Here is a 17314-nt window from a genome sequence, read left to right on the forward strand (position 1 = left end):
TTATATGAGACTTGTGTTAGAGTTGTAGAGTAAGGTCTTAATTGTTTAATTTGAGCATTGTAATTGCTTTAGATTACTCTATGTTTTTGTTGTAAAAAGTGTTGTAACTTTGGGAATCTCAAGGTGTCTTACCACCAACGAGATTGTGTTGTATCTTCATTAGCTTAGAGATCTTGATAGAAATAATAGGTTCTTGGATGGGGCTACACCGCAAGAAAGGTTTTCTTGGGCGGTAGGAAGGGAGTCAAACCAAGGGATAAGGTTCTTTAATTTCAAAGAAGAGTCTAAGTGTTGTAATTGGAAGAATTTTTTGTAAAACGTTATTTCAACTATAGTGAAGAAAAATCTCCCAGATCAACCGGGAAGCCTGGAAGTAGTTTGCAAGTGGACAAGCAAACGAACCAGGATAAAAATCTTGTTGCAGGCTTTTTCTTTCCCTCTCTCTTTATTGCTTTAATCGATTACTTTGTATAGTTGTTTTAATTGTAATATTTTGTTTCTATACTATATTGTTGTAACTCTGATATATCTAATAGCTCTGTATATTTGCTTCGATCTCAGTTGATTGTCGTGCAAGAAACCGAATCTGTTTGTGTAATCTGAGCTATTTTAATCGATTAAGTTGATTGCGTTAATCGATTATTTTGTGTCTGTTAATCGATTAATCTAGGATTATTTCAGCATTAATTGTTGTTTGCGAAAAGCGGATACTCTGACCGTTACTCCTATTCAACCCCCCTTCTAGGTGTATTTTAGCCACTGATACCTAACAAATTCATCCAACCCATTTGAATCCTATGGTTCACATCTACGTCAATTGCCCAATCATCTTGTATGATTGGCCCAAAATGTCTAAATACAGTGACTTGTGGTATGATATGATCCCCAATATTTACCTCTAGGGTAGAGTTTGTTTTACTCTTACTAAACTTATGCTCCATATATTGTGGCTTACTTTGATTTATTTAAAATCCATATACTTCTAAAGCTTGTCTCCACATTTCAAACTTCTCATTTAATTCATCCATTGAGTCTCCCATTAAGATAATATCATCTGCAAAAGGTATGCATTATGACACTAGTTCTTGGATATGCTCTATAAACAAGTGGATGCTCCATATTGACCCTTGGTGTAGTCCTATGGCAATAGGAAAATCTTCTGAGAGATCATCTTGTTTTCTCACGCTAGTCTTAACCCCATCACACATATCATTGCTTGCTCGAATATAGACAATTCAAACATTTTTCTTCTTTAGAATGTTCCACAAAGCCTCTCTATGCACCTTATCATATGCATTTCTCCAGAACAATGAAGATCGTGTGCAAGTCCTTTTGATTCCTTCAATATCTTTCCATCAAATGTTGTAGCGAGTAAATAGCCTTCATGGCTGACCTCCCCGATATAAAACCAATTTGATTTTTAGTGATATTCGTCTTTTGTCTCAACCTCCGGTCAATTATCTTCTCTCATAACTTATAGTATGACTCATGAACGTAATTCCCCTATAGTTTGCTCAATCATGTATCTCACCCTTGTTCTTGCAAATAGGGATTAAGATGTTTTTCCTCCACTAGTCTAACTCTTAGACCTCATGAACTCATTAAACAACTTTGTCATCCATCTAATGACTTGCTCTCCTAAAACCTTTCATGTCTTAATATGTATATTATCTTGTCAAACTACTTTGTCATTCTCCATCCATTTCAAAGCTTCTTTCAATTCTAACTCCCAAATTCTACGATAAAAAATATGATTTTGATCTACCTCTTTCATGCGTAGTCTATCAGAAAACAAGGGCTCCTATATTTTATTGAAAAACTTGTGAAAATAATTCTTTCGTATTTCCTTCATATCCTTGTCCTTCACCAATTTAAAATTCTGAAAATTCTGAAACTTATTTGGGAGACCTATTTTAAAAGGGGTGACTTTGGAAGGGATTCCCTTTTTTTGAGAGTTTAGTTAGAAAAAGGGAAGAGTTTTAGAGAATTTGTAGAAGACTCCAAGACCCTCATTATACATTTTGTGGTGTTCCCCAAATTAGGGGGTTTGGGGAGGAAAAACAATGTTAAATATATAAATATTTTCTAATTATATTTATGTCATTTTATTGAACATTATATAATATATAAGATACTATTAATTTTTTTAAATGAGAATAAAATAATATTTTGATATTATATTAATCATTCACCTAATAGCTAAATTTCATACTTTGTGGGGGAGGCGCTTGAATTTGCCTTTCCTTCTCTTTTCCTTCCCTTTTCCTTCCTCTCCTCTTCTTACTCTTTGATCTCTCTCCTAACTTTGAAACAAAGTCTTAGTAACACTGGACAATGTAAACCTGGTGCAAAACAAACTCAACAACACAAAAAATAGGCTAATTAGGAAAAAGATAACCGAATTTTTTTTCAATGTAATATATGAATGTGATGATGATCTGGACTCTTCTTGTTCCAACGTCTGCAATCTCTTCTGGCACTCATCTTCGATGTCAGTGGTATACATGTAACTACTACCTTCTGAAATTTTAAAAAACTCAGCCAATTTTTCTGAGACAGATTGTAAGCCTTTATCCAATGATTCTTCTTCTCCATCATAGTCATCATCCCCTTCAAAAATAAAATGTACACCACATTTCTTTAACTCTAACCCTTTGTCAAAAGGTGGGTCTCTTTTAGTCACACAGAATGTATCACCATCGCGTAGAAAAGCTATCAATGGATGGTCATCTTTGTACCTACACAAGTGAATGTGTTCCTCATCTGTTCTCGGAATACCGCGGATGTTTAATGTTGTAGTATAGAGACGTTTTCCCAGTTTGAGAACATTTGCTTCAACATCAATCACACCAGGCATATGATCTCGCATTATATTTGGTATATTAATATTATGGTTGATTGAAATAATGACACCAACAATTACACATTTTAGTTCAAGATTTTTAGGCTTGGAAAAGTTGACAGTTTGTCCTGAAAACCATTCTGGTAATCTGGTTCCTGGCATGCTCAAATTCTGTAGATTCCTTAATGCAACCTGTCATAGTATGGCCATTTTGTAATTGAAGATGTATAAAAAACATATTGAGTAATAGTTGTTTTTCGACCGTACCAGTTTGGTCATTCAAAAATTGAAAAAATCTAAAATGATATCAGAAATTTCAAATGTGAGTCAAATTTTAGAATGTTTTATAACACTGATATGAACTAACTTGATCCTAATTTAAAAAAAAAAATGGATCATTTTGGGCTTTTAGGTGGAAATGAGTATTTACTCAAACATATTCAAATCCAGAAAACAAACCAAATGTTGTCTAGCACTTATTTTTCTTAATTTATTTATTCATTCAAGAATAATGAGGGAGGGAGAGGAGAAGATACCAACCTTAGAAAGTCTTTTAGATACATGGGAGGAGCATGCACTGCAACCACTCAGGTACAACCTTCTTAAGGACTTCAAGCTTTCAAGACCTGGAATATCCATCACTTTTACACAATTTGTGAGTTTCAATTCCTGTAAACTCTCTAAATTTGATATGTCATGGATGCTCTCCAATGCAAAACAGTTCTCAACATTAAGCTCAATCAAGCTTGAAGGAAGTGGTGGGAGAAATATCAGCTCATTGCAGTTTGGTAGTTGAAGATTCTTGAGAACAGAAAGGCCCTTCAAGCTAGATGGGAGGGTGTGAAAATTGTTTTGACCCAACTTTAAAGTCTCTAATGATGATAACTTTTCAAAATCATCAGGAATTTTCCCACATATATTCCAGGCTCGAGCGTCTAGCTCAATTAGCATGGTCAGATTGCAAAAGGAAGATGGAAGTACAAAATAGTTGAGGTTGTGAATTGAAACAAGAACTTCAGGTTCTGCAAGTATGCTATTGTTATAGGTAACTAAAGCAGGCCTCTTTGCCATTATCAATGTCCTCAAGCTTGAGAGCATCCCAAAGCTTTCAGGCAAGTCCGACAAAGCTGTTTCCTCCATGAAAAAATGATATAGAGACTTCAAGTTTCCTATAGAAGCTGGAAGCATTCTTAGCATTTTACATTTGTTCAGTCTTAAGTTAACTAGATTTTCCAGCGATCCAAAGGACTCTGGCAATTCCCTAATCTTTCCATTGAATATGTTGAGAGTAACAAGAGATGCTAGGTTGCCAATTGATTCTGGTAAAGATTCAAGATTACTACAATTCATCATCTCAAGTTTCCTCAGTAGTTTCATCTCTCCAATCTGATCTGGCAAATATGTGATGGCTGTTCCGTTTAACTGAAGCTCCACAAGTGAGGCCAAAGCTTCAATTGAATCAGGCAATTTGCTGAGAAACTCGCAGTTTCCCACTGATAATTCCCTCAGATATGATAAAGAACCAATGCTAGATGGGAGTTCTCTGATTGCACTGCGGTTAACCCAAAGTTCTGTCAATGATATCAAATTGCCTATAGAATCTGGAATTACAGTAAGAGACTTACACATCAAACTAAGTCTGTCAAGGTTTTTCAAAGATCCAATTGTGTTGGATAATTCTTCTAATCCAGAGTCATTAAGAGATAATTCTTCCAAAGAACTTAGATGTCCAATACAGTTTGGAAGCCTTGTCAAATGTTGGCAACCATCTAAAATAAGTTGTTCAAGTTTTGTCAAGCCAAAAATGGACTCAGGCATCTCTTTTATAGCCGTATTATCAGCAAGAAGAGTTTTCAAGGATTTCAAGCTGCCTATGTTTTCTGGTAAGGCTTTCAACTTCAGGCAGCCAGAGAGATAGAGGCTCTCTAGATGTTTCAGTCCAGAGACATCACTGGGAAGTTCAATAAGGTTTGAACAACGCGTCAAATTCAAACTGCGCAAGGTAATCAAACTGCCAAATGATTCATGAATCCTTGTTAGACTAATGCAGTTTTCCAGAACAATCTTCTCTAGATGTCCACACCCGGATAAATCAGGGATAGAAGCAAGTTGAATGCAATAGGAGAGGTTCAGGACCATTAAGTTCTCTGGCACCTGCTATTCAAACTGATATTATTATACTATTTGATATTATAGTTTAGCTAAAAAAGAGGAATAGATCCTACAGAAGTTCTAATAGCATAGTGTTATTTAAATATATCTATCAGATAACAGAAACATTACTTGCATACTTCTATTTAATACTTTAATATTATTGTTCCTCACTATCTGTTTGTAACTATTATCAGCTTAGAAAAGACTTTAGGTAATGAAAGAACTTGTAAAGTATTTATAATAAGTGCGTTAATATTTTTGTAATGAGAAACTACAACTTTCAAACAGTTGTTTCTTGATAGAGAATAAAGTATCTCATCGTAAGAAAATATGTTATTAAAATCATTACATGTTCTATTTTCTTTAGTTTTTAAAGTACTTATCTCCTGATATAAGTAGATACTTTATTCTCTTCTTTAGCTATATAAAAGTGTTATATCTATATATTGTTAATATAAAGATTTATACACAATCAATAATGATTAAATATTAATGTTACTAATGCAGTGATAATATACAAAAGTATTACAATTTACAAGTGCATAAATTTTTTTCTCTAATTGTAATTAGAACACATGTAAGAATAGCTAAAGAATACTGAATACCTTGTAACCTTTCCAGCCCCAAAAGTTTTCTAATTTTTTGCTGTTTGAGAGATCAAGCACGGCCAGCTCTCGAGGCCAGGTTTCCAAAGAAATATATTCTAAAGGACATCCTCTCCATTGTAGACACTTCAATTCAGCAGGAAGAAACTTGCCTTTCATTCTCAGATTATTGATCTGGAGCAGTCTCAGGCTAACCATTGGTTCAAAGGCTTCAGTATGAAGTATAACCTCTTCGTTTTTCTCTGCTTGAGGTAGAAGATAATTTTTTATGCTTGGGTTGATGTAAGATAGTAAATTTCCTAAACTTGTTTTCCATTGAATGCTCTTAGAAGAAATTGATTCATCCTTTACTTTAATAAATCTGTGTTCCTCGAAATCTAGGGCAATTCCTTGAATACATCTTGTTCCCTACACTTCAGAAAAATATTACTCAAATATAACTGATTGAAGTATTGGTACTTCAATCAGAATTACTTATTTTAATCGTTCCAATCTATAAACACCATGCAATTCATATTTCAAGTATTAACCAGGTGTTGGTGTATAATATCACACTAAACCTAACTAATGATGTAATATATGGAAGTAGTGTCTTATTCCGGAAAATTTACATGTTTGGTGTAGTTTGACCATGTTATTACGTTTTTACTACAATTTTTAAAAAAATTATCAAAGTAGTGTAGTTTTTATAGAACTCGTGTTTGGACTCGTATCACTCATACACAAGTCCTTTTTTTTCCATATTTAAACAATCCCATGGATGCAGTTTACGAGTCATGTGCCAATCTCGTGGAAGCAATCCCCGAGTTCTCATTATGTTATTCTCATGGAAGCAATCCACGAGTCTTGTTCGAATATATTCATGCCAATGTCATCATTGTGATGCACGAGAATAACCACGCTTGAGGGAGGTTCATTGATGTGAAACTCCATACTCTAATGGATGGAGATCACTTATCCCAAATAGTGTCTTACTCCATGTCTCAAACCAATCAGAATGCTTCATTTTATTACTTTTTACTTTTAAAATTTTTATTTTATTCACGTGTTAATATATGATTGGTTTGAGATAGGTAATGAAATATCATTGGGGACAGGTAATCCTCACCTCTCTCCAACACCATTGTGGATAAGATCTTGAGAATATTTAAGTTGAGGACTCACTCCTTTCATTAAATTAATAATATGCACACCCATAACATCACTTCTATTCATTTTTACCTTAATCTAAATAAATTCATTGTAGCAATGCAACAAAACTGAGAAGAACAAGAATCCATATTTTTTAAGGGATCATCATTCTTCATTGAATCTGGGTTATTTTGGTATATTACTCTGCGATTATAAGATAATACAAAACAAGAGGAGTCATTGTTTGTAAGATCTAACTCCTCCGAGTACAAGTTAAAAAGTTTTATTTAATTTGTTGTGTTCTATTAACCACACAATAATCAAAATTCAATTTTTCTTCTGCCAGAGTTAATAACACACAAATAATTTGGCTTGTCATTAAATAATGCTCCCCTTTTCTCTTCATTTTAAATGTTGTTGCATTTGCATCAATAAATCATTTACATCATGGTTTTGCTAAGATTGGCATAATGAGAACTTGGTGGATTGCTTCCACGAGAATAGCATAATGAGAACTCGTGGATTGCTTCCACGAGAATAGCATAGGACTCGTAAATTGCATCTACGAAATTGTTTAAATATGAAAAAAAAATTAGGACTCGTGCATGGGAGGCATGAGTCCATGTAAGAGAAAAAATATAATATAAACTCGTACATGGGAGGTACGAGTCTTGTACTCTGTAATTGAATAAATAAAGAACTCGTACATGGTAAGCACGAGTTCTATAAAAACTACACTACTTTAATCATCTCCCTTATTTGAGAGTGTGAAATTTAGATGGGAATGTAAACTAATAATAATGTTAGAATATTTTTTATTTTTCCTTTAAAAATGTAATTAACAATAATAAATACACAATAATATATAATTATATAATTTTACTAAAAATATTTAGGTATTTTTACATTTTATCTCTAGAAAAATCTCAAATTGGGGGAACTACAAAAATAGACATAAGGAGGCTTTCTAAAGTCATCATTTCTCTTCCCCTCTCCTCTCCTTCCTCCAACTCCCAAACAAAGTGGAGGCTTTCTAAAGTCATCATTTCCCTTCCCCTCCAAAATTATACTCCCAAACAAAGCCTAAATGTTGGACTATTTGCACTTACCCTTCCTGAATATGGACCAGCTGCTCAAGTGCACCATTCTATATCAGAAAAAATGTATGCATTGACAGTATATCACTGCATGATTCACCATTTATATTTCATCATTATTGAATCAAAAGAAAAAGTATTCTAAAACGAATGATGGATGATATAGTGACTGTGTATAAATCTTTAATATTGTATGTGTATATGATGGAAAGAAATTAGAGAATCAATAGTACTATGATAGGGGACTTCCAACGAGTGTGGTATCATAGCCACCTCAAGAAAATAAGGGGTATATGTGGTATGAATATTATAGTGGAGGTGAGTAGGAAAGAACATACACTTATGAATACAATCATGAATACAACTACTCAAGAAGATAAACTGATTCTTTTCATCTCCTCTCATTTTGTCACTAGATCTTGCTCTAAAACCATTTCATCAAAAATCGAGAATCTTATAGAATTCTCATACGTCCCAGATGATGCGAAGATAACAGAAACTATCTTTCCAAGAATGTGAAAAAGAATGCAAAGACGTTATTTATTCTACAACAAGCCTTAGCGAAGACTATCTTTCCAAGAATAATGGGAGCTACAATTGTTAAAGAAGCATGAGATACACTAAAGGAGAAGTTTCATGGCAGTAACAAGGTATGTACCATTAAACTTCAAACTCTTAGGCGTGAGTTTGAATTAATTAAGATGAGATATTTCGAGACCATAAAGGACTATTATTCTAAAATAAAAGAGATAGTCAGTCAAATGAAAGCCTATGGGGAAAATATTCTTGACAAAAGAATTGTTGAGAAAATTCTAATTTCAATTCCTCAAAAATATAACTCAATAGTTACTATAATTGAGCAAACCAAAGATTTGTCTACTCTATCAGTAATAGAACTAATAGGCTCCCTAGAAGCTTATGAGCAAAAATTGAGTAGGCATGATGAAGGTTCACTAGAAAATGCCTTTCAATCAAAGCTCAAACTAAGGTATCAAAATAAAGAATATGAAAGAAGAAATAATATTGGTGCGGAACAATCTAGAAACAAAGAGATTTCTAAAGATTTCTCTAGAAACAATCAAGCAAAATATCCTTCATGTGGCATATGCAAGAAGCTAGGCCATTCAGAAAAATATTGTCGATATCGAGGAAAGATACAATGCCAATATTGCAAAAGATTTGGGCACTCAGAGCAAAATTGTCGCAACAAAAATAATCATCAGGCCAATTTCACTGAAGAATGTCAACATGACCAACAACTATTCTATGCTAACCAAGCCTCTAGTCGTGATAAAGAAGAAAATTGTTACTTGGATAGTGGTTGTAGTAACCACATGGCTAAGGATGGGAGCATTTTCAAAGACATTGATGAGTTTATCAGAGTGCAAGTTCGATTGGATAATGGCACCATAATTGAGTCCAAAGGCAAGGGCATTGTCATGGTGGAGACATAATCAAGTACGTGACTTATCAAAGATGTCTTACTAGTTCCTAACCTTAAAGAAAATCCTTTAAGTATTGGCCAAATGATGGAAAAAGGTTACTCTCTCCACTTTGAGGGAGACACGTGCAATATATATGGCAATAATAGAAAGCTTGAAATAGCCCAAGTTAAAATGGAGAAAAGACATAGAAGTTTTCTTATAACTTGGAAATATGCTACTAACATCGCTATGAAGGTTCAAGTTGATGAATCATGGCTATGGCATCAAAGATTTGGTCATCTTAATAATCAAGCCTTAAAGCTATTATATCATAAAAGAATGATGAATGATCTTCCGTGCATCCAAGAGAGTGAAGGAGCTTGTGAAAGATGTCTATTTTGGAAGCAACATAGACTACCTTTTTCAAGTGGAAAAGTTTGGAGAGCAAAACGCTTGTTGGAGCTCATCCATACTGACGTATGTGGACCAATGAGGACGCCATTACTCACTAATAACAGGTACTTCATCCTCTTCATTGGTGACTTTTCTAGAATGACATGGGTCTACGTTATAAAAAAATCAAAAGTCTTTGGAGTATTCTAGAAGTTCAAGGCCTTTGTCAAGAAGCAAAGCGGGAAACATGTAAAAGTACTCAGATGTGATTGTGGCAAAGAGTACAACTCTCGTGAGTTTGATAAATTTTGTGAGGATGAAGGCATAGAGCGTCAACTCATAATTGTTTATACTCCACAACAAAATGGGGTGTCTGAAAGGAAAAACCGCACAGTCATGGAGATGGCTAGATTGATGCTCAAGGAGAAAGGTTTGCCAAACACCTTTTGGGCCGAAGTAGCATACACATTTGTCTACATAATGAACAAATCTCCAACAAAGGCAGACGAAGGTAAAACTCTTATAGAAGCTTGGAGCAGTAGAAAGCCTTCAGCTAAATATCTAAGAGTCTTTGGATCCATCTATTACATACATGTCCCAAAAAAAGACACAAACTAGAAGACAAGATGATAAGAGGCATCTTCTTGGGATAGAGCACAGAGTCAAAAGGCTATCGGATATACAATCTAGAAATGAAGAAACTTATCATCAATCGAGATGTTGAATTTGATAAAAGCGCCACTTCGAACTGGAATGAAGGCAAGATTGAGAGACACAACATCTTCATACCAACACAACAACCACAAGTAACTTGGGAAGTAGAAAAAGCAATAGAAGATCCAGCTACGCCAACTACACTCCCACATGAACAATCTTCACTAGAATATTCTCTGAGACGAGTAAGATCTTTGGTAGATATATGAGACATGCAACTTTGCCATAGTTGAACCTGGAAGCTTTGAAGAAGCATCAAGGCAAGAAGTATGGGTCAAGGCAATGGAAGAAGAGATAAAGATGATCGAGAAAAACAACATGTGGGAGCTAGTAGATTGTCCAAAATATAAAGACATAATTGGAGTACAATGGGTCTATAAAACAAAGCTCAATCATGATGGCACTATACAAAAGCACAAGGCGAGATTAGTAGCCAAAGGCTACTCTCAACAACTAGGAATCGACTATAATGAGATATTTGCTCCAGTTGCTCGTCTAGATACTATAAGAGCTCTAATAGCTTTTGCAACAGAAAGAGGATGAAGTATTTACCAGCTAGATGTCAAGTGTGCATTCCTAAATGGAGTACTTCAAGAAGAGATATACGTGGAGCAGCTAGAAGGGTTCATGAAGAAGGCTCTATATGGCTTGAAGCACACTCCTCGAGCATGGTACAGTAGAATTGATTAGTACTTCATCGATAAAGGATTCAGGAGGAGTAAGAGTGAGCCTACACTATACATTAAGACCCAAGGTCAGTATGATACTTTAATAGTTTCCTTGTACGTATATGATCTTGTATACATTGGAAACAATATAAAGATGATAATAAAATTCAAAGAAGACGTGATGAAGACATTCGAGATGACAGACCTAGGCTTAATGCACTACTTCCTCGGAATTGAGGTAAATCAAAGAAAGAAGGCATCTTCATCTCACAAAAGAAATACACAGAAGAACTACTAAAAAAGTTCAAGATGTGTGAATTCAAACCAGTTGCTACTCTGCTCGTGACTAATGAGAAGCTACAAAAGGACGATGGATCTCCACAGGCATATGCTTCTCTCTACAGGAGTATGATAAGGAGTCTTCTATATCTCACTTCCATAAGATCTGATATCATGTATGCTAGAAGTCTTCTATCATGATTCATGCAAATCCCAAGTCAAATCCACTTTGGAGTTGGAAAAAGAATTTTGAGATACATATAAAGAACAAAAGAGTTCGGTATATGGTATAAGAGCAACACCAACTCAATATTGTATGGCTACGCTGACAATGATTGGGCAGGTTCGATAGATGACGTGAAGAGCACATCAGGTTATGCCTTCTCACTTGGATCAGGAGTATTCTCTTGGGCATCTAAGAAGCAAGCAATCATTGCACAATCAATAGTAGAAGCTGATTACGTAGCAGCTGCAGAGATGACCAACCAAGCTATATGGCTTCGACGAATACTCAGTGACATGGAAGATCAAGAGACGGAGCCTACGGCAATCTATTGTGACAACAAATCAGCGATAGCAATAGTAAAGAATCCAGTCCATCACAACAGGATGAAACATATCGCAATTAAATATCATGTTGTCAAAGAAGCAAGTGAGAATAAAGAAATAAGGCTCGATTATTGCAAGACCGAAGATCAAATTGCAGACATATTCACTAACGCATTACCAAAGCCAAAGTTCGAGCAACTACGATCAATGCTAGGAGTTACAAAAATGTGCATCAACGAGGAGTGTTAAAATATTGATGCACACTTTATAGAAGCTTCCACACTTTTGTAGAAACAAGTAGTGATGTTGTATCCTAATATCTAGAATTATCTTAAGCTTCTAGTATATTCTATTATAGGCATTTAGTATTATAATTAAAGAAGTATTTAGAAATTTTAAGAAAAATGTAATACTAGATACTTATAGACCTATCTAGTCCTTCATAAGTGGTGTAGAAAGCTTATAAATAAACATTCACCCATCATTTGTGAATTATGCAAACAAGAAGCAAATCATTCTAAGTTGTGTAACTCTAAAGCTTCTCCACTTCTATTTTCACTACTATAATTTTCCATTTCTAAATCACATTGATGATAGATAAATATGATACAATTGTACAAAAATGATATGATGCATTTTCTCTAATTAAAACCTAAAACGATTATATGTTGTGAATATATAAGGTATTTTTGGCAGGGATAGGCTTTTATAATTTTTTTAGTTCTCACCTTTTTGGGTAAGGAACTAATCCCTTATGGGTTTCATGGTTATCCCTCCTAATAATTGTCACTCCCAAAAATCAAATCATGGACATTTTGGTCATTCTAGGATCTAGCGGGACCTTATATCAGTAGACCAATACATTGTTGGTGGCATTTATAATTGAGACAAATCCCTAGGGCCCTATGAAGGCCCATTTTATTTTAATATAATGAATTCAAGTTATGAGCTGATAAATTATTTCTATGATAACTTAACTATGAAATTTTCAATATGATTTTGGAATTAAAAAACCAAGACTAGGCTAAAATTTCATTTGTTATATAGAGTATTAGACTGAGCCCCAAATGCAGATTTATCATACAACTTTAAAATGTCACGAAACCATGTCTTATATGAGTTAGACTCCTCTCACTTATCAGAAAAAGCAGTGCAATTTTATAGTATATTTTGAATGATAAAATGTAAATATAATATAAATGAAAGGATATAAAAGTTTTTATTATTTAGTTTTTCAATGTTATTTCTCATATCCTCTCCGATAATGGAGAGGAGTGTGACTCATTTATATGTAATCTGAACATAATTCTTACCTTCACATCCATTATAACAGTCATGATCTCAGCACGATTCCACAGTCTACTACGCATACCAGGATCCACAAGATTTTCATCCAGAACGATTTGTCTTCCCATGTCTCTAATCTGATCATGCATCCACAAGGTATTGTCTTCAGTGATCTTGATTAAGCATTTTTCAACAAGAACTGAGATAGCTATTTCTGCTCTAAAACCACAACCTCTCAATATATCAATCAATTCATCACGCTTCATTCCCATTTGAACAAATAAACAAGCAATATCAAGAAATATACACTTCTCTTGTTCATCTAACCCATCATAACTTATCTTCAACACATCCTGAAGATGCTTAGGCCGAATTAGTTTCAGCTTTTCTAAAGCATCTTCCCATTCTTCCACTCTCCTCTTGCTAAACAAGAATGAACCAAACACTTCCAGAGCCAGAGGCAGTTTTCCTGTGAGAGACACAATTTGTTTTGACAGATTCAGAAAATTTTGTGTAGGTTCCTTTCTTCTCAGTGCATGGTAACTGAATAACTCTAGTGCTTCAGATGAATACAATTCCTTAACTTCATACAACTCATTCACATGACTCTTGGTTAAAACTTCTCTGTCCCTTGTGGTAATTATTATACGGCTCCCTTCATAAAACCAATTGCTCTTACTCTTACCAATCAAAATGTCAAGATGGCTTGCATCATCAACATCGTCTAAGATTATCAGAACTCGATTTTCGCGAACACGTCCTTTGATAACAGAAATACCATGGTGGACATCAGTGATGATGGGTGCCACTGCTCCAAGGGAAAGATCATTAATGAGTTTACTTTGAAGAGAAACCAAACCATCACTTTTGGATGAAAATTCTCTAACATTTGAAATGAAGCAGCGATGCTTAAAACGATCAACAATAGTATTGAAAAGAGCTTTGGCCATGGTTGTCTTACCAACCCCACCCATTCCATACAGTCCCAAAACTTTCACACCGTTGGATTCTACCTTTAACAACTTTAACGCTTTCTCAACACGATCATCAAGCCCCACTGTGAATTCACCTACACTCATTGGAGTGTTACTCAGTTCCTTCAAAACCCTTTGCACCAAACGCTGAATAAGATTATCTTTATCACTGTTACAAAACAAACACCATGTAACTCCCACTGAGAGATGCAAACAAATGAGGAAATCGATTTGCAAAAAAAAAAACGATGGGTTTACATTCACAACGATATAATACGACAGCAAAAACTCCCTTAGTATTTTACCAACCCTATTTGTTATTATTTTTGAAATATCTATATACTTAAAATACAACTACCAAGCCTGAATCGTTTAAGATGGATATATATCTACACAAGGATATCATAATGCTCATATCATAAATTATGACAATCTTCTGATGAAGCAGTGTTTTAAGGATATCCGTTGCAGTGTAAATTATTTTGTGATTAAAAACATAGTTTTGACATAATGCAGTTCAAATGCGGTTACGTTGCTGCCCGATGCGGTCACTATAATTCAGTATCATACCATAATTGTAGTGCGATACGATAGCAGTCGTCATCACAATCACAATATTGCGATCACATCACGTAATGCGATCTGCAATTTGAAACACTTTGTCAAACATTAATCTCTAGATTTTATCTCATTGTTTCTTGACCTCCATCTTTTGTAGAAATTGAATTAATCTTTCTAGAGTTATAAGTGTCTCCTCTACAAATATATAAACCACTTAAGGTGGAATTTTAAACTACTAGATTCTACCATTTTCTACCATTGGAGTTGCTACAACTTTCTTCCTGATATATTCATTTATAATCATATCTTATCTACTATGTCCAATTATTCAATACAATATTTTCATCTCTATTATATGAAATTTATTTTGTCATTGATATTAAACATCCAAACATTCAGTCTCATAATATTGTACATATTATAGTTGTGAGGAATAATTTCCTAGTCATAAATGATAATTTTTTATCACATATAACACTTGAAGTACTTTATTATTTCATTAAAGTAGTTTGAATCATATGGTTTACATATCTATCAATTTCCTCATCTTATTATGATTAACCTAATATATCTAAATTTTATTTTTCGTGGTATGGTTCTAATTCCATTACTTTATAATCAAATACTTTTGATTTCTAAATAATAATTATTGGATAATCAACAGTAACAATATAGATATAACAAGTGTTGTAAATTTATAAAGATACAAATATGTTTAATTAGATTTCCTGAAAAATACAAATATTCGTTATAGTGGCTAAAAAGGATTTCTTTGGTACGAGTCTAAAAAAATTGGAAACATTGAATTTTAATCCCTACTCTTAGCCAATAAGTGTACAGAAAGCTTATAAGAACTCGTTTATCACTCTACCAAGGAAGGTATGCAACCATGCACCTTAAGCATTGTTATAACATGTTGCAATTCACTAAAAACATCTAAAAATGTGGTAATAAAGAATAAACTAAGCTTTCTAGAGATTGAAGTGTACTTCTAAATACTAAACTTCCTAATTTATGGTAGCCTATAAATAGGCAATAGAGATTCTACTTTGGGTGCGAGAAACCCAAGAACACAAGCTGCAAAACAAAAAAACTCTTCTGTATTTCTCCTCTGCATTTCATTTGTAGTACTAAAATCCATTCTAATAATAAAAGCAAACTACTTTTAAAGTCTTTCTCTACAACTATAAATAATTTATCTTCTAAATTACTACCAGTGGCATTAGAGCTATGTTCGGTCATACACTGGGCGTACAATATTACTCTATCCATTCTTCAACTACCTCTAAAAATCTTCTATCCATACTAAACCATCTTTATATCTCTTGAGTGATGGCTAGTGAAAGTGTGCATGTCAAGAGGAACACTTTGGAAAGCTCTCTTTATATGTCATGGTTTTGACGAGGACAACTTGTGCTTATAAGAGCTTGAAGATCACCAACAAATCAACGTGCTTAAGTCTTTAATTGGCACTAGGCTTAGACTAGAATCTAGTTTAAGTTGAGTCAAGGCTTAGGGCACCTAATACATGTCTCATATGCATAAATCTTTTAAATCATTTCATCTTTGAGATATGTCATTCATAATATGTTCATGCATTACATAAATACATGTATATGTGCATTCTAGGCATAAACTAAGTGTTAAACATGTATGAACTAAGTGCATAACGTATTTGAGGTTTTGTATTTAAAAATACACATTTAAAAATGCTGTTAATCGATTAACTAATACTTTAATCGATTAACCCAACTGCTTTGAAAAGTGGTTGCTACTAGAACACCTTTTAAAATGTTGTTAATCGATTAAGGCATACGTTAATCGAATAATCTAACTGTTTGAAAATTTTTTGAAACTGAAAACTTGAAAAACAGAATCAGTTAACATTTTGGATCACGTTAATCGATTAAGATTGCATTTAATCGATTATCTGGGTTCTGGACTAATTCTTTATAAACTGCATTTTCAGAATTAATCTCATAAGTTGCATGTTGCATTTATTAGAGAGTTAGAGCATTTTACGTGATAATTGTTGCATCTATTTGTTAAGTGCATTTGTGAGGTTAGAAAGGAGAGATTCTATGCTTTAGGATTGAGTGCATTTCATGTTATAATTTCTCATATTTTCCCTACATGTTCATGCATATTATTGATGCTTTTTGTGAAATTTTTTAGATTCTGTAACTTCTGTTTTCATACTAATACATTGTCATATTGCATGAGTTTGTATTAGGTGTTTTAGAGTAAAGCCTTCTTGTCATATTTGAGCTTTGTAATAGCTTAATTTTACTCTTCTATTTTGTTGTGTAATTGTTGTAACAAGGGAATCTCGTGGTGTCTTATCACCTAAGAGATTGAGTGTATCTTCATAATTGCTTAGAGTTTTAGAAAAGGAAAGAACAGAGATTCTTGGCTGGGGCTACGCCGAAAGAAACGTTTTCTTTGTCGGTAGGAAGGGAGTCAAACCATAGAATAGGTTACTTTGTTTTCTTGTAATTTTCTAAGTGTTGTAATTGGATGATGTGCATGTAAATACATTGATTCAATTATAGTGAAGGAAATCTCCCAAATCAGCCGGGAGGCCTGGATGTAGTTTGCAGTGGACAAGCAAACGAACCAGGATAAAAATTCACGTT

General features: G+C 34.0%; 1 protein-coding gene across 1 annotated transcript in view; it reads right to left on the bottom strand.

Moving 5' to 3' along the window:
* Positions 1 to 2220: 2220 nt before the first annotated feature.
* The window catches only part of LOC109340539 (TMV resistance protein N), a 26963-nt gene continuing 11869 nt past the window's right edge, over positions 2221 to 17314 (bottom strand). Inside the window, exons 3-6 of the mRNA XM_019578252.1 lie at positions 13170 to 14286; positions 5602 to 6009; positions 3383 to 4996; positions 2221 to 3034 (exon numbers count right to left, since the gene is read on the bottom strand). Coding sequence (XP_019433797.1) covers positions 2300 to 3034; positions 3383 to 4996; positions 5602 to 6009; positions 13170 to 14286 — 3874 coding nt within the window. The 3' untranslated portion in view covers positions 2221 to 2299. The remainder of the gene's footprint in view (positions 3035 to 3382; positions 4997 to 5601; positions 6010 to 13169; positions 14287 to 17314) is intronic.

Source organism: Lupinus angustifolius, unplaced genomic scaffold, assembly GCF_001865875.1.
Source record: "Lupinus angustifolius cultivar Tanjil unplaced genomic scaffold, LupAngTanjil_v1.0 Scaffold_187_38, whole genome shotgun sequence".
Classification (NCBI taxonomy): Eukaryota; Viridiplantae; Streptophyta; class Magnoliopsida; order Fabales; family Fabaceae; genus Lupinus; species Lupinus angustifolius.